At 42.9% G+C, this 25,548-nt stretch overlaps 1 protein-coding gene across 1 annotated transcript in view; it reads right to left on the bottom strand.

The window, feature by feature from the left end:
- CTSF (cathepsin F) overlaps positions 1–25,548 on the bottom strand; it is a 429,275-nt gene that overhangs the window by 343,931 nt on the left and 59,796 nt on the right. Inside the window, exon 3 of the mRNA XM_086938552.1 lies at positions 1,627–1,708. Within this exon, the coding sequence (XP_086794678.1) occupies positions 1,627–1,708 (82 nt within the window). The remainder of the gene's footprint in view (positions 1–1,626; positions 1,709–25,548) is intronic.

The raw sequence follows: 25,548 nt of genomic DNA, 5'->3' as shown, positions 1-25,548 counted from the left end.
CTCATCAGAGCAGCAAAGACTTATGAAATCCTCCTCCTTATGACAAAGGAGAGACTCAGACACAGGAGCTTCATTTTAAATCCCTGAAGTGCTCAGGCCCGGCTGTCCATCAGCAAAGTCACGTCACAGGGTGGGGAGGGGGCAGCAACTCTCACTGACCTCATCTGAATCTGTGAGGAGTTAGAGAAAATCTACAGCTCATTGGTTGATCCATGAGAAGGTCAGTCAATAAGAAGAGATGGGATCTTTTGTCAGTCCCTTCCTTCCTCAAACCCTCCAGGAACTACTGAGGCCTTTCTGCTGACCACTTGATGTCACTGCTGTCGCCCAGTAAGTGTCTGGATGTTGGATGTGTGTGTCTACATATGAATGTATGTGGATTCGCGTTTGCACGCTGTGAATTGGTGTGTGTGTATGTGCTTATGAATGGGGAAAGTATGTGAGTGTGCTTGAGAATGGATGGGTGGGATGGTGTGGGTGAGTAAATGCACATGTGGGTGGGTGGGTGTGAGTATGTGTGTGCTTGTAAGTGGATGGGTGGAAGTGAGTGTGCGCCCACATCACTGCTCAGCCACCTAACAGGCGGTCACTGTGGTTGCACACCACATTCTTTAACAATGCCTAATTAAAAATGTTCTGTAGACCGAAGACAAACTAAGGCTCTTTCACATTACACCTTGCTCAACAGAGAAATTGAATGCTATCAGAAAATATCCATCAGTATTTTTACTGGAGTTCCCAAACACAATGGCTTGTTAAGGGTGCCACAGGTCATAAATCAAGCAAGAAAACCCTACCTTCATTCCCTAATTAGATAATAAAAGACAGCAGTAATTGAGGTTCAGTGAGCCCCTCACAACCTTATCCCCAGTACTTTTGCAACTTCAGCAATGATACTGATGGTCTTAGACAGATGCCTACACAAAACCAATATGTCATTGCAAAGTTAGATTTCTTTTCAGTTGTTCTATCCCTTTTCTCTCTCCCACCAACAGCACACAAACATCCTCCATGTGAAGAAATTGGGACTGCCTTGCGGGTACAATTTAATATTTTTACAATTCTACAAACCATTCATAAGATACATAACATACCTAAGAGCTTTTGTTTTGCACGGTTTATGTTCAAATAACTCTCCGCACCACCCCAAGAAAAAATGAATCCAAACTTTTAGGGCAGTATGCATACCATGTAATGAACGTGTTTGAAAATGACACAATGGCTGCAAACATCTGACATTGGAACATCACCTCATCTGTGTAAAAACCTGACCTCTGACTTCTCATCTAGCTACTAAGGAGAGGCCCGTTTGGATAAGGATAGGATGTCTTTGTGGTACCAACATGAGATTGTTCTTTCAAATACGAGGAAAATAAAACCATGTATATCTATACAGTGCGATAAACTTGACCGGAAGGTAAGTCTACAAATCAAGATATTTACTGCAAGCCAGGAGCTCATGAGAGTCTAACATATATAAATAGCAGCACTACTCTCTGCCTCATTGCGAATTACGCCATGATAGTTCATAAATACTCTGAAGGAGGGTTCAAGAAGCCAGATTCAGTGGGAGACTCTCAGGCTCTTCATCTTTTTACATGAATAAAAGTCACTCTTCCCACGTACTGACTGGACTGCAGTTTGACTTCTTCAGTTCTGCACGATCTGTCATGAGTTCTTCATAGACTAAGACATCGCACTTCATCTCCTGGTGGGAATAAAAGAGAAAGAAATAGAATCAATTACGTTAGGAGTTTGATACAGTCCCCCGCCGCTTAAAGTTTAAAGCACACAAGAACCCTGTGGGTCACAACCCCATCAAAGGAAGAAGCCTGCATTTGGGTCAATGCCCATTTCACCGAAATCTGGAATGATCCTTCCCAAAGGCAAGGAGATTTTCTGGGTTTATGAATCTGGAGAAATACATAGGGAGAGGGCAATGGCCTTGTTGGACAGGGAAGCGTCTGTTTCCTCTTCAGGAAGTAATCTTTTCTACATTTACATTCTCATATCTTGTCAGGATCTTTCCTGCAAGGGCAAGGTATGTGGAAGATATCCTCAACTGAGAAGGAAATGATTACTTACCTGTAAACATCAGTTTGGAGCATGTAACATTATAGATTCAGATGCATTGTTCTCTCCTGCCTTCAAGTGTTAGGTTCAGAATATTACAGCTCATTTTTTTCTGAAGTCTTCGTTCTGATTTTGGGCATGTGTTGAATGACTTGTTATCATATCCAGTGAAACCCCAGTGAATATGGACATAGACCTCCACCTGTCATCATTTCCTTTTCTCTCAATTGATGTGTGTCTGTGTACATTAAAAATGTGTGTATGTTCTCCGTTAGAGATCTGCTTCTATCCTGTCCCCAGGGAGGTGAAATGGTAGCATGCAAATCTACAACCGTACAAGCTGCAAACCGATTTTTACATTCTTTTCTGTTTACAACTTGTGTTGTTGTAGTTGACCTCATGTCGTGCATAGCGTTGAAAGCAGCACCCTCTCCCAAAAAAATTGTGCCAAGAGGAAAGTAGCACATGGTAAAGCAAACAAAGCCTTTAAAACTGAAAGAGCCTAAACTTGTGCTTTAAAATGTAGCATTAAGAATGAAAAGCCTGCCTGGGCTTCAGAAATAAAACTGCATTTTTTTAAAGTGAAACACAGGCATTTTGTGCTGCAAAGGGAAAAGATGAGCTTTGAAATTCACATGTTTTAGTCAGACGTTTTCCATTTAGCAATCCGTGTAAAACATTGCACAAGTAATTCATAGCTTGACTTAAATGTGTTTAGTTTAGATTTTGTTCTCACTGTGAAAATGTTATTTTCACGATTCGGTAAAATAAAAATTCGGTAAATTTACCGAATCTGAGGCACCCAGATGTAGGTGGGACTCTTCTGTGTCCCAGAGGCCTTACCGAATCGGTATTTTACCATCAAATCCAATTTGATGGTAAAATACCGATCCCGGTGTGCATGCACATGTGTGCATGCACACCTATGCCATGTGACAGGCAGACCTGCCCTTAGGGCATGTATGCCTGCCACATGGCACCGAGCCTGTTTTGGGGGTGCCAGAGGGTGTCAAAGTGACACCCCCTGCACCCTTGTGAAAATCGGTATTTATCGATTCGGTAAATACTGAATCGGTAATGCCCATTCATTCCTATGGGCTTCAAAGCCCATAGGAATGAATGGGCATTACCGATTCGGTATTTACCGAATCAGTAAATACCGAATTTTTCCGATTCGTTATTCCAGCACATCTGGAATACCTACATATCCACCCCTCAGATTTACCGATTCTCAATTACCGAATCGGTAAAAATCGGTAATTTTCGGTAATTAAGAATCGGTAAATCTATTTTACCTACATCTGGCCCTTAATTCTTTGCTTTAGTGAGAATATGAAACGCACACTATTTTAAAAATACATTACAATGTTATGTTTAACGTTTCTTGCTTAATTAAAAGGTTTTTTTGAAGTTCATGTTATGTGTTTAGTCAGAAATAAAATTTCTTTTTTTAAAGGAAGGTTAGGAGATTAAGTTGTATTAAATAAGATGCAGAATATGCAGTGGGAAGGATCTTCGCATGCCTAATAAGATTACGATGCAGCCTGCCGGTTGTATTGTTTTGGAAAATGTTGTTTTTCAGTTGGAGGAAGACAAAGTCACGCTACATGCTTAGTAACATTATTCTTTAATAAACGCAATCCTAGTTAGGAGTCTCATAACATTTGCAAGAGCACTTTCAGAGCCCTTTGAGAGAGACAAAGAGACAGATTTAGAGACAGGAGGCTGGAGAGAAGTTTCAGACTCTGATGCAGAAATGAAGGGAGGTGAGCAGATGTGATTTGCAGATGATGGGAAGGAGAGGGCAGACCTTGAATCTGAGCAGAATGGAGGCAGAAGTAGGTAGATTAGACGTAGGTTTGTTTATTCTGAATTTTATTAAAATCCCCAAGCTTTATGCTTTGTCTAACTCCCTTTGCCAAGGCTTATTTGTTCTATGCTTGATTCCTCTTCATGGGAGAGTCTGCAATTATTAATGATTGATTTAGCTTCATGCTAAGCTCACTCCTGCATCTATTCTTGAACTCTTCATGAGTTCTTGCTGATCTCATTTGTGTCTCATTGTCCTAGAATAGGAATTCTTTCTTCCTTTAAGGAACACCTTGTAATGCAATTTATGATACTTTGTGCTAAGTTCATTTTTCTATTATCAATTCTGTAACCTGATTTACACCTGACTAATTCGAGATTCGAGATAGAGTTGACTAGTAGGGAGAGAGTGTTAGAGGGTGCGGAGATTCTGTAGCCCCTATCAGAGGATCACTCAGGAACACTTACTAGGTTGATTACTGAATTGTATAGTATTTAGCAAAACTGTGTTACTAAAATACTTTCCTTCTAGTAAAGATCACAAAGTCACAGGGCAGGACATTAAGATGATTGTGTCTGTTGGTTAACTGTTGAGTGCTGAGCTTGAGCCTTACCACTCTACCTTCCTAAGAAGTTTGTGACTGCCCACCCTCATTACCCTGAGAGTCAAGTGCGGAAGCAGTTGCACTTGGTACAGTTTGCATAGCCACATTAGGACAGGCCCTGGAGCATCAGTGGCAAAGACCTCAACAACCCACAGTTGAGGTAAAGTACCCCCAGTTTGTCCTGTGGTCCCCTGAAGAGGGCATTAAAATGCGCATGAGTAAAGTTATGGTGTATGATTAAATCAGTGATGGATGAGAAGGGGGTCATGAATGGGTAGCTCAATCAGATGGATACGTGAGTGAATAGTCAGTAAGCTTCTGAGTAACTGACAGTGAGCAGTGGGTGAATGAGTAAAAATGTGTGAATAGGTGGGTAGATTAATGGGTATCTTGATGTGTGGATGGGTCAGTGGGTGAATGAATTATGAGTAGCTGTATGAATGGGCAGAAAAGAGGTGGAATACATAGGTAAGTAAGCAGATGTTTGTATGGATGCATGTTTGGATGAGCAGGTCGGTAGTGATCAGTAGGTGGGAGAGAATGTAGATGAATGGATGTGCAGGTGGATGGAAGAGTGGGTAGGAGGATCAGGATGCCATGTGAAGTATGCCTCTATCTGCCTGTAATCACATAGCTTCCTACCATCTATGCATTGCGCCTGCTGTATGCCGTTACCCATACAGCAGCTTTTCCTGCTTTCTCCAGAGGTTTTATGGAAAAAGCAAAGTGGGCAATTGGCCAGGGTCACCACCTCCCAAGGGGCTTGCAGGTAAAACAGGAAAGTCAAATTGCCTACGACAATAATAGTGCTGATAAAAGATAGCTTACTTTTCTAGTTTGACAGCTATGTACACCTAACAGAAACTCAGGGTCAGACTGAATCACGCAAAGTAACAAAAAAGCAGCGCTAACTCTTGCAAGAGTATTTTCTTTCCACCACAAAAAAATATTTAGCGCTGGTAAGGTGCCTTTACTCACTGAAAATAGTGCATTGTACTACTTTGTGCCACTTTGCGTTAAGGGGGGTACTTCTTGGGTGTAACTTAGTTGGATGAATGCAAGCATCCACAGTTTTTGATGCAAAGCACACTAAAAAGATAGCCAGACTAGGCTTTGCATCAAAAATAGCACCAAATGTTTTGATTTCTACAAACATTCCACATGTGCACTGTAAAGCACACATATGACGTGTGGAGTGTTTAAGAATTTGTCTAGGCATATGATTGTACTGGGTGGATGTGCTTTCAGTAAAAATTCTATGCTAAAAGCACACTCACGACACGGCATCATGGTGGAAAGGTTGTGCATGTCACTAGGCAACACGTTTCTGTGCAAGGACAGGGACAGAGAGCAGCAGCAGGCCATTTTTCATAAATATGCCTCTGCACTATCTCTCCCTTGCACAACACATCATAGCAACTTAGATTTTTGCACTGTTTGCTAACATAAAACAAGTATTAGCATAGCCAATAGGGCTCGCCTTTGGGACCTTATAAGTGTTTAGCCATGCAACAGTTGATGTTGTTGCACCAAGGGTATTGTGCTGGATAACTAAACACTTATAAGGTCCCAAAGGCAAGACCTATTGGCTATGCCAGTGCTTGTTTTTAAAATGTTTTGCACTTCAGTCTATTGCTTTTGTCTATCTTCGAGTAGGTGTGTCAAACCTATTGGCTTTGCCAATGCTAGGTCTGTATATTTCTCACCAAAACCTGACTTTCCCTCAATTTTCCCATTCACTTTTCTTAACTTAGTGAATTTTGTGTAGTTCAGAAAGCTTTGTAAGGAGAAAAAACGATGTTGAAATAGTTTTAATTAACCTATAATGTATGCTAGGAGCTGGGCCTTCAAAGATCAGCTGAGACATGCACATTCCAACCCCAGCACCAATCTCTCACTCTCTCTCACTCCCAGTAACTTCTTTACTCGTGCAAAGGTTACAATACAGACCCAAAAGCAGAGAACACTGGAATGTTCAATCTAGGGGTGTGCAAAGGTTTGTGCAGTTCTGGATTATTCGCCTTGTTTTAATTTGCGGAGTTTCTGGATCACCTGTGCTTTTATGCTCGAAAGTAACTTTCCTCTCAGGTTAATGCCAGTGAAACTGGATATCGGTTTCTCGTTAATACTGTGACAGTGTATTGTACCAGCAACTCACAAGCATTTTGAATGTGTACTCATACCGTGCATCACTTTTCCTCGCCGTTGACTTCTTAACACGACGGAAAGGAACGTCAGATTACAGTGGTATGAAAGCTTTGCAAGAATTTGTAACCCGCTTTCTCCCAGTCATTGGTGAGTATTTTGTTCACAAGTACCTTGCCTGGCTTTTCCACGAGTGACTCCACTTTTATGAGGCATGGGTACATCAAATTACACTCTCATGTAAAAGTTTGTGAAAGTTATCATTTTTGTGTAAACAAGGACATGTTAAGGATTTCTGGGGACGTAGCCCAACATATTTTGGAGCCCCCTGTTTGGAACAGCTTTGAATTTATTATCCAGTTTCAGCTCTTTCACGCCCCTTGTGGCCAGGTCACTGACCTTGCCAATGAACTCTGGTCCAAATTCTAAATGGCATCTAATATTCAAGGATAGTGATGTGTTTTTAATTTTATAATACATAATCAGCGCACTAATATTGCAAAAAAGCTGTGACTCCTGCTTTTCTGATATGTGACATCCTGCTTTGATCTAAAAGAAAAGAATCAGATGTTGCATGGTGTTGAAAAAGAAAAGCATTGCTCTGTAAAATGGCTGTAATAGGGGCCCATACACTATCCACATGAAAAATAAATTAAAAGAAATTCGTACTTAAGACAATATGAATTATTCAAGGCCATCAGGGTAGGACTGTGCAGAACGGATCTGGCTCGAGCAACTCCCCCCTCAAGACTGGGGCCCCGCCCTGGGCCAGGGCCCACTTTGCCTAAACGTCTCGGCCAGAGACAGACATCTGAAGCTGGGTAGTGGCCTGTAAAATAAGGCCAGTCCACACCCTCAGTGAGCTGAAAGGAACTAGTGCCTCCCTCCCTGAAGTACATACTTCAGTAATAACCATTTGTGTAGCGCATCAATAATTGATTGAATGAATGAAAGGATTTGTAGAGTGTATGGATACTACAAGTGTGTTGTGGCACTAGAAGAGAGGGTAGGGGGCATCATATCCCTTAAACAGGTGGTTTTCAATTGTTTGGGGAATAATGCCTGATCCGGAATGTATCTGTGGGGGTAGGGAAGCTCCTTCCAGAGTTCAGCTGCCATCGCTCAGCAGCAGACCCGCCCTTTTCTTTCTATTGGTGACTGGAAGGGATAGTAAATGGGTCGACAGGGATCTGAGGACTCTTTTGGGGAGGTGGGGGTCGTCCTGTTAAGAATGTAACTTGGGCCGGTCTTATAAAAGGCTGAGAGTGCAATTGTCAGTGCTTTAAAGGAGACTCTTGCCTTCCCTGGCAGCCAGTGTAGCTGAAGGAGTGTCGCTGGCACCCAAGGTGGCATGCTGGGACTGTGCGGGCAGACAGACTGCTCAGCATCACAGCACTGACTGCTGCTGTGTGTCTTCCGTCTCTAGGGTCTGTGGCAGGGACCTGAGCCACACACAGGCAGCGGGTACTGCAATGACGTGTCAGAGGGAGGATGGCACCAAACAAAGAAAGGATGAAAGGCAGTGGGTGCCCTGCAGAGATGTGAACCTTTGATCTACAGAGAAAGATTCACACACACATGCACACGCATGCATACACATACATACACTTCCTTTTGTTGGTCAACTCACTGAGATACCTCCTTGGCTTACATACTAGAGCAATATAAGGAACAAATGCTTTTCGGTTACTCTCCCCGCGGCCCAGTGCCAAGTGCGTTCACTGGCAACTCATACGGTTGAAACCCCATATCCTCGAACATGGCCTGGGGGCCACGATCCTGCCAACCTGGAGATGCTGCAAAACGTGCAATAAGTCAGTTCTAGAAACAGAATTCAGGCTGTGGAGTTAGCCACATGAGTGAGGAATTACATATTTCAACCTAACCCCCACTGAGACACAAAAATATTACACAGATGTTCTGAGTCCTGCCAAAAACATATTTTTATTTGGTGGTCAAAGTTCACTCTGATTAACTCTCAATGTTCTTTGGGTGGACTGTCCGTTCCCACATGCTGCATGTAAAAATATGTTTGCATATCTGTAGCGCTCGCCAACTTGTTCTGCAACATAGTGCTGTGGCTGTACATTGCAAGGAAGAGGTCTAAGCACTATGCCCGATAGGCGAGGAAGGTTCGAGATGGTTTAGGTGAGGATGGCGTGGACCCTGGACTAATGCTTCCAGTACGAGGGCAACTTATTGATTTAAAAGCTATTAATAGCATAGAAAATGTGCTGAAAATATGTGTATTCTATTAAGATTGAGATTGTGAGGAAGTACGGATTCACACCAGTGTCGTATGCCGACGACACCCAACTCCTCTTCCCTTTCCATGCCCTCAATGCTAATGTTAGGGAAAACTTTGCGGAAGGCATGAGGGCCATCTCTAACTGGATGGCCTCCAACTACCTCCAGTGCAACGTCGGGAAGACAGAGGTGATGCTTTTCGGTAAAGCTAGCATGCTCTGGTCTCCCGACTGGTGGCCCCAAGACCTGGGACCAGTACCTTCCCCAAAGTCTACTATAAAAAACCTAGGAGTGAAACTGGATCAAAACCTAACCCTAAAGGATCACGCGAACGTGATTGCTGGAGCCTGCTTCCATACCATTGGCTTACTCAGACGTATCTTCCCTCTTTTACCTGACATCTATAGGAAGACTCTGGTACAGACCCTTGTAATAAGTCGTCTTGACTATTGCAATGGGCTTCTGATACTAGCCAATGAGGATGCCATCAATAGGCTGCAGGTGGTCCAGAACACGGCGGCCAGATTGATTCTGAACGCCCCCCCTAGAACTCCTTCTGGACCCCTGTTGAGAGAACTTCACTGGCTCCCAGTACGCCAACGGATCAAATTCAAGATCTGTTGTACTGTCCACAGATGCCTTTTTGGAAATGGCCCCAGCTACCTAGCCCAACTATTTCATCCTTACAGACCGGAACGTGATCTACGGTCCAGCACCCAGCTCCTGCTTAATTCTCCTTTCATTAAAAAGACCAGACAAGGTGGCCGCGCCCTCTCCTCAGTGGGGCCAACTCTGTGGAACAATCTGCCCCTTAGCCTTAGACAGATCTCCCACCACCTTACATTCAGGAAAGCACTAAAAACCAATCTGTTCACTGCTTTATAAGCCTTTCTCCTCCTCACTACGTATCATCAGTTCACCGGTACTGTTGCTATTCTGTCACCTGTGCTTGCAGCCATAGCGCGGAGATAACCCTTGGGTTCGATTCTGGCGCTCTATAAGCATTTAAATAAATAAATAAAATAAATAACATTCAAAACAAGGGCACTCACTATACCTCTTGGCACACTCAGCTTTTAATTGTGTGCCAGGCGCAAACTCCCGTGTCGGTTACACGTGTCCATGCGCAATGGCACCTGTTATTGCCACATGTGCAAATTGCCTTTCAACGTCGGTACACAAGGATGCCATGCACGCCCAGGCGTGTACAGTTCCATGTGCTGTGTACCAATAAAAGTTAAACTGCCGGCAGGTGGGCACAGGCCACCTGCGGGTGCAGATTGCGAACCCATTATGTGCGATAAAGACCGCGTGTACATTGCAATGTGCAACATTTCAGACAGATTACACTTATTGCTTCCAGAAAGTGATAATTGCGCACCACTAGCGCTATATTTCATCTAATACAGGGTGCGAAAAACAGACATTTTGCCCAGTTTACTACCGCGATTCGAGGCAGGTTTTTCAGCAGCAAATCCTAGGAGCAAACATTTAAGATGTGCTCTGAGAATGTAATCGTGCTCTCGCGCAAACGGTGGTGTGCAGTCTAAATTGTGAGCGGCAGCAGGGTAGCCAGTGTGTAATGGCCCTAGTGACTTGAAGAAACGGTTCACAACCTCTCTTTCCTTCTTTCATTTAGTTGCTTCCCTGTGCAATGGATCCAAAAAAGACAAGTGTGTGCGCCTCTCGCTGACAGCAGGGGGAGGTGAGAGAGGAGGGGGCCTGCGCCTGTTTCCCTTGCGGGAGCAAGCAGGAACCATATGGTTTCAAGGCTCGCTCCCACAAGTGAATCGCCAGACGTGCACGCACTGCCATTGGAAGCAATGCAACGTGTGCACGTTTTTGCCTGCAAAGCTGTGCCCATGGCTAAAGGTCTTTTTCCTATGCAGCACATGTGCGCTGCTACGCAAGACCTAAATAGTGTGCATGCCTGCCTAGCCCAGCAGCAATCCTTGCACTCTCAGGCAGTTAATAACAATTAAACTGAAAAAAATCTCTGTCATTTTCTCTCCTTACTTCACTTCACCAACTCTACCATAGTTCAATATCTTAACTTCTTTCCTTATCTTTACTTTTCTAGGTACTTTCATTCTCTCTAGCTCAGCTCTCTCCACCTCATCTTTGCCTACCTGACCTCTCTCTCAATACACTTAATATGCTACACTTGACGTCATCTCTCTCATGACCTTGTCCTTTTCTCTATCACTCTCTGTGCCAACATTGACATTCCACGTCTTCTCTCACTGCCTACGCTCTTTCTCTATCTGTCTGTCCTTCTCTCTGTACCTCACTGCTCTGACTTCCCTGTATTTTCCCTCCATCTACTTCACTTCTTACACAACATTTACCTCACCTTTCTATCTCTCTCTAAATGTGTCTGCTAACTTACCTCTCTTTACCCTTCTTGCAGTCCGTTTTTTACTTCGCCACTCTGCAAAACCTGTCTATCACATTCCCCTCACTACCTCACCTACCTGTTTTTCTATACCTCTTCTCATTTTGTTCTTTCTCTTCCTTGTATCTCTTTGTTTTTCCTCAAGACTCTCTGTCTACCTCTACCTCTTGCTGTCTTTACCTCTCTAATTTACACCTTTTTAGGTCTTGCCTGGCTTTAGCAGCACACATGCGCTGTTCTCGCCATGCGAGGGCTTCTTGGAATCAATACGGTTCCAGAAGTTCACTTTGTGCTCCGCCCGTGTTTCCCATTGGTGCGTGTCATTTTGCATCACCAATTATGCTAAACGTGGTGTTATTATTGCTCCAGAGACTTTTTAGTCTCTCCTGGTTGTCACACTGTCCGCTTTTGGTCCCGCCCACCAGGATTGGATCTTTTACTTGCGGAGGCACACAGCCTCCTTCAATTACTAGGTAAGCACTATATATTTGTTATTTTTTGTAAGTTACATGCGAGGTCCGCTTTCATTTTCATGACCGTGCTCGGTAAGCACTATATTTGTTTTTTTTTGTAAATTACATGCTCGGTCCGCTTTCTTTTTCGGGACCGTGAGCACTATATTTGTTATTTTTTTAAAGTTTCAGCGCGTGTTGTGTGAAAGACATGTCTGCTGATGAACAGATGTCTCATGGAGGTTAAATCTCGAAGGTCAGTTACTTATGCCCTGATCAGCATTTCCCTCAATTTTGTCAGACACCACATGATTATTTTCTCTGATGTAAGACCCCTATTGTAATTTCCTGTGAAGTCATCACTGGGCCAACAGTCCAGTGATGTCATTGTCATTTAGGAAGTAAATGTTATTGCATTAGTCATGCATGGAAATGAGAAAGATGTTGTATTGCTATGCATGTATGTCACAGCCGAGGCCCTTTAGAACATCGGCTGCCTTAGTAGTCTATGTATATAGCCTCGGCAGATTATCTACATGCCGTGTTATATGAATAGAAGCTTGGCAAATGCGGGTACATTTCTGATGCCTTACGTGACTCGGTGTGTCTTGCGCAAAGGCCACCCGCTGCTCACAGCTTGAATGTGCCTTGCCATGGTTGCATCTTTAAAATGATGCCATTGTAAGTACCCTAACAATGTACATGCACTAAACTGAAGCAGGTTTTCAGATCTGTGCATCTATGTTTAATTGTATAGACGTGCGTAAATTCATTACATACACATGCACATATGTAGGTTATACTTATAAAACGCCCCTCCCGCAAACAGTCCCTACACTTCCACAGAACCTGGTCACCTTTGCTGCAATAGTTAGGAAACACATCATTTGCACGCGCCCTACAGATGGAGGCACTGTAATGGCTTGGCAGCGTTTCACTAACCGGAAACATGAAGCCATGAAATGGCGCTGCTCGCCTAGGCACCCTCTGCGAGCCAGTCCGCCCAGGCCGAGTCTGGCCAGCCATCTCGTGTCTTTATTTCCACTGTCTTGCCCTGTGCAGACGGTGCATTTCATCTTAAAATGGATGCGTGCTTAGTGGGATGATGGGTGCGCTTCACAAATGCCCGCCTACTTTCGAGGCACGAACAGTGTACTGGGCGGTTAATAATTTAGGTATGACTGACCACAGGAGACCACGCATCCTGTTATAAAAAACAAGCATTTAAAATGCAATAGGTCTCAGCTTTCATTAAGTTAAAGCCATTTGCTTTGCTATACAATGCCATTAGCAAAGCAAATGGCTTTAACTTAATTAAAGGCGAGACTTATTGCATTTTCAATGATTGTTCTACATTGCCGTTCTGTCTCACTTTTTAAGAGTACTGTACTCCTATGCTTTTCTCTACACTTCCTTCTTACTGCCTCTTCCTCTCACTCTACCACGCTCTACAGCCTTACCTTTATCCCTGCCTCTTTTTGTCTATCTCTTCCTCGTTCTACATCTCTTTATCTTTCCTTTTGGCTAGCTCACCTTCCGCTATTTACTTTACTTCTCTCCTTACCTCACATGCCTTTCTACATTATCTCTGTCTTTACCTGTTTCTCCTGCTAATTTACGTCTTTAGCTATACAGTTTTATTCATGTCTGTATCCAACATATGTATCCTGTCCCAACCAGTTTCTCTTACTCAGCACAGTTACAGGTAACTGTCCAGCCTGAGAAGTCTACCTATATTAAAGGGAGAAGGATAAGGCAGCACAACGTAAATTAAGAGAAACATATTGGATTTTAACCAATGGAATTTTGAAAATCTTCATAGCAACGCTTTGATTTTCGCTGATCTGCAAGAACTCTTTAGTAAAGTGGGATATATTTGTGATTACAGATATTTGACAACTATTGCACCGATTTCAAGCACTAGCAACATATGTCTTATTTGAATACTATGCACTAGTCCATATATATATCTAACAAATCATAATTAGCTTGTTTTTCCTAAAATGGAGATAACAAGCTAGTTAGCCACTGAAACCTACATACAATGGTGTTGTAAGTAAAATATTATAGATCCAAACTCAAAAAGCAATTAATGTTTGCTCAAACTGTATTGCTGACGGACATCAGCCAGCTAGAGCAGTCAGATGTTTTCATGTGCCCTTGTTTCTGAATGTTTGAACATATAATTCAATATTGTTTGACATCATCATGGCTTTAGTGAACCAAAAGGGGTAATAAATTCAGAATTGTTCCAACCAGGAGGGCACGAAATATAATTTGTTTGGGGCCCCACAAACAGTGGTGGTTAGTCATTTTAGCAGGGAGGGGGGCAGGTGAGATACACACCCATGCATTCACACACACATACCCTTTCAACACTCACTTACAAATAAGCATATATACATACATTTATGCATACATGCACACACATGCACCGAACATGAAAAAACATAAAACGTACCTATTAGGTCAGCCAATGAGGGAAGGCTGCAGTCCCTCATTAATCACAGAGAGGGATGTGGGTCAACGAGACTGCTGATTTCACCCGATTTTGTGACAAGGTGTCACTGATTGACATTAGGCCCTTGGCACTTCAAGGCTTAAAACGAAAGCGCCCAGGTCTGGGGCAATCAATGACACTCCCCCTTGTTACCAGGGAAAGGGCATCTAGGCACTTTTGCCAGCCAGGCTGTGAAGGTCACACCCACAAGGCTGTGAGATCCTCAGCATGGAATGTTCAGCTCAGGCAGCCAGTGCATTTAGCACATGTACACCTCCTGGCTGCCGGACCTGAGCAAGAAGAGTGTCTGTCAGGCTGTCCTTTGCCAAGTCTGATACACACTATTCTTTTTTGGGGGGAAAGGAGGGGTGGCTCCTCTGACTATACGGATGGCCCAAGGCTGCCCACAAATCCTTATGATGTCACTCTGCCTACCCTATTTCGTTGTTCTTGTGCCGGCCTATCAAAATCTGACATCTTGAGGCAAGAAAATGTAGAGTATCTGTGCAGGAAGAGGAAACTAAACAATCACTCACCATATACCATAACTCTGTACACATCCTCTAGCCTCACAATGTCCTGAACTTATCGGTTACATGCATAAGAGTCAATGGCTCACTCAGATACCGGTTGGTTACACTCAAGTCCCCAGAACAGCAGAGTGTACTACACAGGGCTTATGCTGGAAGTCTGAAAGCTCGGCCAGTTATGCTGCTTCTCTCACTGTTACCTGGTTCTCTCACTGATATTAACTAATAAAAAGATGTTTGTACTAAAGTTCTGATTTCCTTCCATCAAGCAAAGCCTCAGTGTTGTCAGCTTACTGGATAATGGCTCACTGGTGATCATGGGGTAAGGATGAAAGGAGGCTAGTAAGTAAAATGCACAAACTCGCTGACACTTGTGAATTACATGGAGGCTTTATTTGTCCAGCTGGTCTAAGCAGTATTGCAAGTAAGGAACACCTAGTCACCACGGGAGCAAGTGTTATACTTAACTCAGCCCTGGACTAACTCCTGTCGGCAGCTCAATGCGGAGCCTCCAACACATCACATTCTACAATGTCACGGGAACAAAAGGGAAGATACCACACATATGAAATATATAAGGAACAATACCACTTATCTCCTTTCTTTACAAAACAAAGAAATGTACTAACTTCTGTCGGCAGCCCAATACGGAGCCTCCAACACATCACATTCTACAATGTCACAGGAACAAAAAGGGAAGATACCACACATCTCCTTTACAAAACAAATAAATGAAGAACTTGTGGGACATGCACACCAAGATGGTCTCCCACATGAGACCACATAACCCTGAAGAGTTATGAAGACAAAGACACTGAGACAATCAATTCACACCAGCACACTCCCAAACTGCTACACACATATACCATTCCAAACCACAGCACATGGCAGCTGTGAGATTTAACCTCTTGATCAACTGCCACATCACAGTAGTACAGTCATCGAAATCTTCATAAAACCAGAAGTACTTGATATAACATATCAGATTTGATATGCTTTCATTCCCCTACTTACCTAACTCCTTGCATAGCAGTCTACCTACGATGCTATTGGGAAAGGGATGAACCGACTCAGCCGCCTAATCATCCACATATTACTTTTGTCCTCCACACCTTTCCATGCACTCATGCACTCATTATTCATTGTTCCACGAAACCCATTTCCTCACTCATCCATCACTATCCCATGGCTTTAACCTACGCATTTATTCAGCTGTCCAGCACTCACCCACTCACTGACATCATCTACTCACTCATCATTCTGTCCATGCATACACACATAGCAACCACAAGATGATGGAAGAAGTGCTGAAACCTTTCAAACACTCACCCCCAGTCAAAAGATCTGGGTGAAATCGATCATTCTTTTGCTCACCATGCCAGCCAAGTTTGCACCCAGACATATGCAAATCTGTCTTGACCCTGCTCCCCTTGGGAACAGTCCACCCCAAACTGCCAAGCCTCATTGGACTGAAAACAAGCATCCTGGGACCGTTTGGGGTATCACCCCATATCAGCCAGGCTAGCTTTAATCAGGTTGCACAGCGAGCAAGAGACCCATTCCCAGGAAACGTATTTCCGGTCCAGGGAGGAAAGGCACTGACAGTTCAGGGCTGGACCGTTCCCATGTGGAGCAGGGCAAGACTGATATATTGCTGGGTTCAAACTAGGGTGGCATGGTGAGCAAAAACTGATGGATTTAACTTAGATCTCTTGACTGGGGTGAGTGATTGAAAAGTTTCAGCATTCCGTCCATCATCTTGTGTTTGCCATGCATGCCAACCAAAAACATCATGCAATATCACACATTTGCCCATCATCCTACTCAGCCTCTTTCCACCTCTTCACTTGTTCTAACCATGTTTATGTTTATGTTTTTTGAATTTGTATGGTGCACAAATACCCGGAGGTGTCTCAGCGCCTGCGATTTAACAAAGGACAAAGTACAGGGAAGGAGGTCATTGGTCGAAAAGCCAGGTCTTCAACCATACATTCATACACCTTCTCCTCCCTCTTCGTATACATTAATAATCCACCTATTCATTTATCTATCAACTCAATTATAAGGTCATCCATTTTGGACGAAGTTGCAGAGGAACTGAGAAATGATACCCCCAACACAAGAGTCCTCGACTCCGTCGGACTCCCACTTTGACACATAACAGAATACACAAACAGACACAATATCCTGAATTATACATCCCCCACAGGGCTACGAAACATGCGAAAGTCCACACTAATTATAGCAGAAATATTAAAAGACACGCCACCACAAAGTTTATTATAGTTTCTTATGCGTTGATAGAGTAGAGAGAAATGATAATATATCTTTGGCTATATGAGAAAGTAACTCTCTTGAGTACACATACACTTTGGTACTGAAAAGTATACCGCTGACCACTAAAAAGAATGAACATTAAAGTGAAATCTCTGTTTACTTAAGTATTATAGAAAACAGATTTACATGGTTTAGCATTTCTAGTGAACTATATGACTACCTGTACATGTAAAGCATGCATAAATCGATTCAAAATGCCAATAACTTTTTTTTAAGTCACCCATCTTCTCATCTACCATCACGTGCACCTTTTCATTCATTCGTCCACCAATCCAGTTGCCTCCTCATTCACTAATCATTTACTCATCCAGCGCTACATTATTTTATCAAACTGAAATATATTTGCTCATTCAGTGATGCACCCATTCATCCATTCACCTATTCATACCATTTACCCATCCGCCGCCCTTAAAATAAATCATTGAACTACCCATCTTGATTTTCCTACTTATCCACTGACCCATCGATTTTGATTTTCTAATCAATCATCCACACATAAATTCAACCATTCACTGTGTCATCCACCTATTTAAGCCTTATTTTCATTAACATTGGAAAGATATGTGATGACATGTTACACGTGTTAGTAGAATCCACCAACAACGTCCTGATGAGGGTAGAAGAATATACTATAATATATAACGCAATACTATTAAAGTTTCCACATTGTGGTTGTTTGTGACACTGTGCCAAAAAAACAGATTTGCACTCAAGACAAAATTAAGTGTTATTATTTATCAATGGCTGTGTTTTTATACAAGAAAAATCAATCCAAAATCAGCCGGGGCAAACTTTAAATAACACTAGTGTAATTTCGGCAAATTTGAATTATGCCAATCTACGGTTGGAGATGCGCAGACGGGTAGCATTCTCCTGGAGTTGGTGGCTGTACAGACTGAGCAGCACTTACCCGGATCGACACTGCGCAGCCTGCCCCACACGCTAGAAATCTATCACTCGTCTTCTGCTAGCAGCCGCTGGCAGAAGGATTTGCTTGAGCTGCCGACTGGGGCTGGGGTTGCCCAGCAACGTTGAGAGTGATAGAAGCTTCAGAGGAGAGCATACGGGGGCCATGGCTGCGCGAGGAGGACGTGGCAGAACGCGCATAAACACTCACTGTGGGTCTCGTAAAGAGAGTGACCCGAAAACAGAGCCAGGAACGATGGCAGAAAACAAAGCAGATATCAAGAAACCGGACAATAGTGGCAGCAAAGGGGCAAAAACTGAGAAAGGAAAGGAGAAGGCAGAGGCTCTCAAAAGCGGCAAAAAAAATTAGTTAAAAAGGTACGTTGCCAGGCGGACAGGGGGAAAAGAAAAATCAGGTGGCTTTCACAAGCATGTTTTCCCCAATGGAGGGCAACAAAGAACTGGGGGGTCCAGGAGCACTGCAAATGGAAGAATCAGGGTCCTATCAAGAAACAGCTTCCACTGAGAGTCCCCAGGGATCCCCCCCCCGGGCGAGCCCCTTAGTGCACGCAGTGGAAGGGGAAGGGAGACCCTCCTGGGGATCATGTATGGAGAACACAGTCCTTGGGAGCCCAGAAGTATTACCCAATGACCTCCATGCTGAACCAGACAACAGGCTAGAAGAGAATGTCCTACATCATCGGAGATACTGGGGAAAGAGAAGACTGTAATCACGCAGCCAAATAAAGGTGCTAAAAATGAATGAGCAATCCCAAAAAGGACACACAACACAGGGTATCTCTCCCCAGACTCTATGGAAAACTTTTACTCCTTGAATGAGGAATCGGCAGAGTCAGTATCTGGGATCTCTAGCAGCAGTGAAAAAATGGAGGGAGAAAAGTCCTCCACAAGTAATGACAGCCAACAAAACGAAAGGCTAATTCAGACGAGAATGAAACGGGGGTCGGATTTGAAGAAAAATAGATCTAAGAAAGACAGGGACGATGAAGACTAACTCGGATGGGACTACTCAGCTATGCAAGAGTGCACAACTCTTGGACAAACTTCAAATGAAAATCTACAAGCGTGCATTTGTGTTACCAACGAATGCATCACCAGCACAAGTCAGACTCGAATTCGGCGTGCAATCTCAAGTCCTGCTGAAAAAGTACGAGACCATAAAATTCTGGTACGATGTGTGGATGAACCAAGAAATTGTGCTGTACCATGCCATGTGGGAAACAATCAGTAAAAGTCCCAACTCGTACTATGCCAAGTACCTTAAATCATCACTTGAATCAACTAACTTGGCTGCACTTTGGGAATCCAAGCTTCCAGTGCTTTCCTTTAAACAGTTGACAAAAAAGTCTGCCAATAGGCATTCGTTGCTAAATGATAAAATAACTTTTAGTCATCGGTCCCATGCCTGGATGACAATTCAATCTCTTAAAAAACTAGCACCAGCAACCTACCTAGACCTTGCTTTCTCGACATTCATCAAACGGAAATACCTCAATTTAAGGCTGGGCAGCTTATCAACAAATGCTGAGTTACCAAAATGGAAGCCCCAAGAACGTGATGGATGCTGTTTATGTGACGCGGGAAGACAAGACTTTATCCACCTGATCTGTATTTGCCTGGCCCTGAACCAGGAAAGTCGGAGTTGGATGAAGACCAAGTTTAACACCATGCGTGCGGGCTCATTTTCCTGCTGTGCGCTGACTTTTTTAAAAACCCATTGTTCATGACGAGCTCAGCTCGTCATGAGTGTACGAGAGGTGTAACTCATGACGAGCTGAGCTCGTCATGAGCGTCGAAGGGGTTAAGGAATATGTAACACACACCTGCCGGTCTGCGATCATGCTAATCCTGTGCTCAGTAGATCCGCAACTCATTTGCAAGGCAATCAAATTCATTGACAATTTCGAGAAAAAGCAAAAAACACTGGCGAAGTCTTGAGCCCTGAACACACTTACTTTTCTAACCTGAAAGACGTTCTCATTTTTAACATTTTTTATTCACTCAGCAGTGTAAATTTTCGTGTGTTTTAATATTGCTGCATTTACATTTTGTAATGGTTTTTACTAATTGTACAATAAATATTATCATTATTATTACTCAGCTACGAAACTAATAGGCCCTGGCAACATGAGCGCGACAGGAAGAATATCTAAAGGACAACAACCCGGCCAGGCAGAGACAAGATCACATGCGTAACCCCCAGAGCCATGCCTGTCAATGATTTTTCAATCCATAAAAACTTTTCAAGAGCAAACTAGGAATGAGAACCGTCAGTCACGACTTGCTTCAAAAAAACTCCAAGGCACAATGCGCAAAGTTGGGAAAACATGTTCAGAAATAGGACCTTGAAAATACAGTGTTTACACTAAAAGAACAGGTGTCCTCCCAAGATTGTATGCTAAAGGATGTTATGTGGAACCTAGAGGAGGCCGAAAATCGGCAGCGCCGGAACAACCTAATGCTGCTTGGAATTCCCGAAAATGTCGAAGGAAAAGATATCAGGGAATACACCATAAACCTATTGAAAAACTCTCTACCAGAGCTGGCGCATTGGGACTGGGATAAAGAGGTCCAACGCGTTCACAGATTCCCCATGTCAATACCCAGGCGACCAGCAAATGCACAAGGGTACCCACTGGTGATTTTCAATATACTTTGGGAATTTCCTACTCCGGCAGGCAGTGTACTATTTGGCCAGACGAAATATGAAAAGAAAAGGGGAAAACTTTATATACTTTGCGAAACCATATTTTGCACACGCCACCGTAGAGAGAAGATGGAGACTCCGGCATCTCATAACCCCTTTGCAAAAGGCTGGGGCATCAGCTTTTCTCCAAAATCCAGCAAAGTTGAAAATTATCCATCAAGGGCGGAACTTCTATTTTACCTCTGAAATACAAGCTCAGAAGCTGTTAGATGAGATTACAGCTGGGGGGAAGGGATCAGTCAAAGCTAGTTAAAGTCAAGCAGCCCCGAGATTACAATCAGGTGGCAACAATGAAACAGTAAATTGTATACTATGTCTGGCCTCTCTGGTTGATCTAAAAAAACTCAGGCATTTGATCAGCATAGAGTACATAGTCAGGTCAGGTCAAATCAAGGATGTCGCATCAAACGGCGTATCTACTCAGGGGAGAATAAATGGCAGGGGAAAAACAGGGAAAAAGAAAAAATGGTAAATCAAAAAGAGGGGTCTTACTCAAAATCTTAAATGGCTAAGCTAAGAGTGTTATCTATCAACATCTGTGGTCTCAATGACCCGAAAAAAAGAAAGAGAGTAGCAGTGGGATTAAGGTCAATAGGGGCCAATATTATATGTCTGCAAGAGACGCATGTGGAGGGGGCCCAACGGCAGCTCCTGAAAACCCTTGGGTATCGAATGATTGTAGCCACAACACAGGCAACTAAAACACAGGGGTGGCTATTCTGGCAACAGGAGGGGGGCTGCAATTCACCAGATCAACAGCCGACAAACTTGGGGGGTGGGCAATCACAGAGTGTCAGTATAGTGATAGGAAAAAAATAACTATATGCTCCATATAAGGGAGTGTCACCGATGATCCTGACATACTAGGATTTATTACAAACGAATTAGCTCACTGGTCACTCCCTTTGATTGTTTGTGGAGCTTTTAACCTGAACCTGCCATCGAACTGGTCATCGGGACCTGGTCTTGTGTATAAAGGAAGGAAACCAAGGGTATTTCGACACTCAAAGAACTATGCTCCAATCATGAGTTATGGGATTGCTGGCAGGCGTAACACCCTAATAATCCAGGATTTATGTTTTTTTCAAATCTGCATGCTAAACTTGCTAGGCTAGACTATATGTTTGTTTTTAGCACAATGATCTCAAAATGTTTAACAGATAGACAACCCCAGGTCTTTTCGGACTATAACCCCTAATTTTGAGTATTGACAGTGAAGGGATACAACAAGATCAAAATATATGGACGTTCGAGAGGGCCCTACTCCTGATAACAGAATATTGCCAACATATAAATAAGTGGATACCTGAGTTTCTAGAGGACAACATGGGCAGCGCATCAATAGAAACAGTATGGGACACTCTCAAGGCAGGGATAAGGGGAGAAACCTTACAATTCTCGCTCAAATCTAATAGAGAAGCTAAACAAAAAATAGGAGTGCTGCAGGGGAAGTTGGCCGAAGCCGAAGAGGGACTTATAAGGGCAGTACAAGCTGGACAGGACATTGCAGAGGCATTAAGCGGGGTGGCTATTGCTAGAAATAGGATCAATGATATCTTTACAGAAAAGGCCGTGTCCACGGCTACAATGAATAAAGAGAATACGTACGAAAAGATCGAGCAAGTGGGACATTAACTGGCAGTCTGTACAAGACAGCAAGGCTCGGTAAACGTAATCAAGGAGATTAGGGATCCTAAAGAGGGCCTTAAATAAGACCCGAAAGATATAAGAATGGCATTCCAAACCTTTTATCAAGAGCTCTATAAGGAAACTAAAAAAAGACGAGACAAAATTGAGAGATATTTAGAGCAGACGACAGTATCTCAGCTGCCACAGGAAAATCAAGTTAGATTAGATGAAACACCACACTGGGAAGAAATATTACTGTCAGTGAACAGCTGAGCCACAGGGAAATGGCAACAGAGTTGTATGCAAAATTTACGAAATACCAACAGAATTTTATGCAAAATTTTTGAAACCACTAAAGGAAATTGTAAGTGATCTAATTACTCATATTTTTCAAGGTGGGCGTCCGCCTGGATCATGGTCTCGGGTAAAAATTATAGTATTCCCAAAGAAAAAATAAAGATCCAAGGGAATTGGGATCATATCGTCCCATCACGTTAATAAATTGTGATTCTAAAATCTACTCAAAACTATTAGCTAGCCGACTTGCACCAATTATATACAAAATGGTGTCACCTCGCCAGCATGGGTTTATCCCTGGAAGATCCACCACTTATCATGTACAGAGGGTGATTACACTCTTTGACATAGAGGAGGTAGCAGGAGACCCTATGGCCTTCGATAGGGTCTCCTGGCAGTACCTATGGTCTGCAATGTCAAAGAGTGGAATTGGGGAACGGTTCATAACCGCCATTCGTAAGCTATACACAAATCCCGAAGCAGTTGTAATGATTAACGGGGCGACATCAGAAAAAAATTACGTAACTAGAGGGACAAGACAGGGGTGCCCCTGCTCTCCCCTACTATGTGCAATTTTTTCGACCCCTTTATACGCAGATTAGAGACTAGCCAGGCAACCCCACCAACTAAAACCCCTAATGGGGACACCAGACTTTAGTCTACACAGATGACATTGCGCTGGTCACAAGTGATCCAGGAGAAGCTGTTATAGCCATGGAAGAGGAGGCAAAAAAGTTTGGGGATATTTCCGGGTATAAGCTGAATCAGGATAAAACACAGATAATTATTAACGATAAAATTACCTTTAGGGACGATAGGATAGTGGAAAACGCTACATATCTCGGGGTCAATATTACGGCCAACTTAGATAAATTGGTTAAGATCAACCTGGAACCACTCATGAAACAAACAGAAAAGAACCTCAATAGATTACATAATCTACAGCTAACTATAGTCGGTAGATGTAACGCAATCAAAATGATATTTTTTCCCAAATTCTTGTATTTCTTTAGGGCCATATGTCTAGAGTTTACCTCACAGATTTTTAAAGATATCAATAATATATTTTCTCGATTTATCTGAGGATATAGAAGACCACGTTGGGCACTTAGGTACATTTCATTCCCAAAAGATAGAGGCGGTTTAGCCCTGCCAAATCTTAAAGTCTATTGGTGGGCTACAATTCTGAAGTATGGTACTGTACTATTTTCCCCTAATGGGAGAAATAGCCAGGATGGAGAGGTTCCAACACCACAGGAACTTGTCTTGGGTAATGATGCTAGCGAGTATCTCTGGTGACTCACATACAACTGTTCTTTCAAAAGAGTGCGCTTTAAGACGTTAGCAGGCATCCATACAGCCTGGAATCATATACGCAAACTCCTGGGAATTGGGAGGTTTTCCTATTATACCGTCCTATTTGGAAATAGTAATCTCCCAGAAATCTTCAATGACGTATGCATGAACAAATGGCTAAGGGCAGGAATCAATCAGTGTAGATGCTTCTACTCTCTAACAGGGTTTAAATCAAAGAGATTTTTTAAATTATTTGCAAATGAGAGACTTCTTAATGAAAAAGGGTGGCGGACAATCTAAATTCCAGAGGATCCCGACCATCGATTTACTCAAGAAAAACAAGACGGTTAAGATCGGGAAATTTATGATAGTCTGACCACCGCTCTCCCTGATGATATGAATAAATTCATCTTAAAATGGCAGGATAAACTGGAGAGAACAGAGGGAACTAGCCAAAGATCTTACGAATTATACCAATCATTGACAATGTCGGCTACATTACAAGCCCAATTTTATAAAACATTCTTCCAACTGTACTATACACCAAATAAGATAGCTAAATGGGGCACAGGCAAAGGGACAGAATGCCCACGGTGTGCATTATACGGGGCCGATATTATACATATGTTTGCTACTTGTGATACACTTCGCTTCGGCCTTTGCATCGGGAAATATCCACCTTCCTATCCGAAATCTTTCAAACTAGAAATAAAATTACCATGGGAGAAATAATGTTGGGAGTAGATGGAGACATCCGACCAAAGTTTATGCAAGGGCTGATATTCATCTCTATGGCTGTGTTTAGAATTTGTTTGGCTTCGGCCTGGCTGGACCCAAACCCTCCGGCGTTCCAACAATGGAGGGCGCAATTACTGGCGGCATATAGTCTAGAGATAGCTATTTATAGAAGGAAGGGACTAAACAAGAAGAAGAAGGGATTAGGAATCTGGGACCCCTTCAAAAGTGGATGCAGAGCTTCTAGTCTCAATATAGTTTAGGAATGTTGAATTCAAAAGCATCAAAATGTAATGAAGCATCTATGTTATTACTGATATGCCCGACAATGTATAAAAATCAAGAAGCAATATGCCTGGCGAAGTGGGGGGGGGGAAGGTGGGGGTGTCAGGGGGTTGTCTGGTATTTTAAAAATGTGTCTTAATAAAGAATTGTTAAAAAAAAAGAACTCTTCTGAACACCAAATATTTCTATATTAAACTACTAAATAAGCAATCACAAGTGCAGTTACCTTGAAGGCACTGGAGTTATGATTTCAATGGTGCAGCAGGTGCCGTGACACTGGAGTCCAAAGCTCCAGGAACCCCTTTAAACACCAAATATTGCAATATTTTACTACTAAAAAAGCAATCACAAGTGCAGCTACCTTACAGGCAATAGGATCATGATTTGAATGGTGCAGCAGTTGCAGTAGCACCAGGGTCAAAAGTTGTCAAAACTCCTCTAAACACCAAATATTGCTATATTTTACTACTAAATGGGCAGTCACAAATGCAGTTATCTTGCAGGCACTAAAGGCATGATTTGAATAGTGCAGCAGGTGCAGTGGCACCAGGCCCAAAAGTTATCAGAAGTCCTCTAAAC

The sequence above is a fragment of the Lissotriton vulgaris genome, chromosome 9 (genome assembly GCF_964263255.1).
Source record: "Lissotriton vulgaris chromosome 9, aLisVul1.2, whole genome shotgun sequence".
Taxonomy (NCBI): domain Eukaryota; kingdom Metazoa; phylum Chordata; class Amphibia; order Caudata; family Salamandridae; genus Lissotriton; species Lissotriton vulgaris.
Note: the sequence above shows the minus strand (reverse complement) of the source record. Positions and strands in the feature narration are given on the sequence as shown.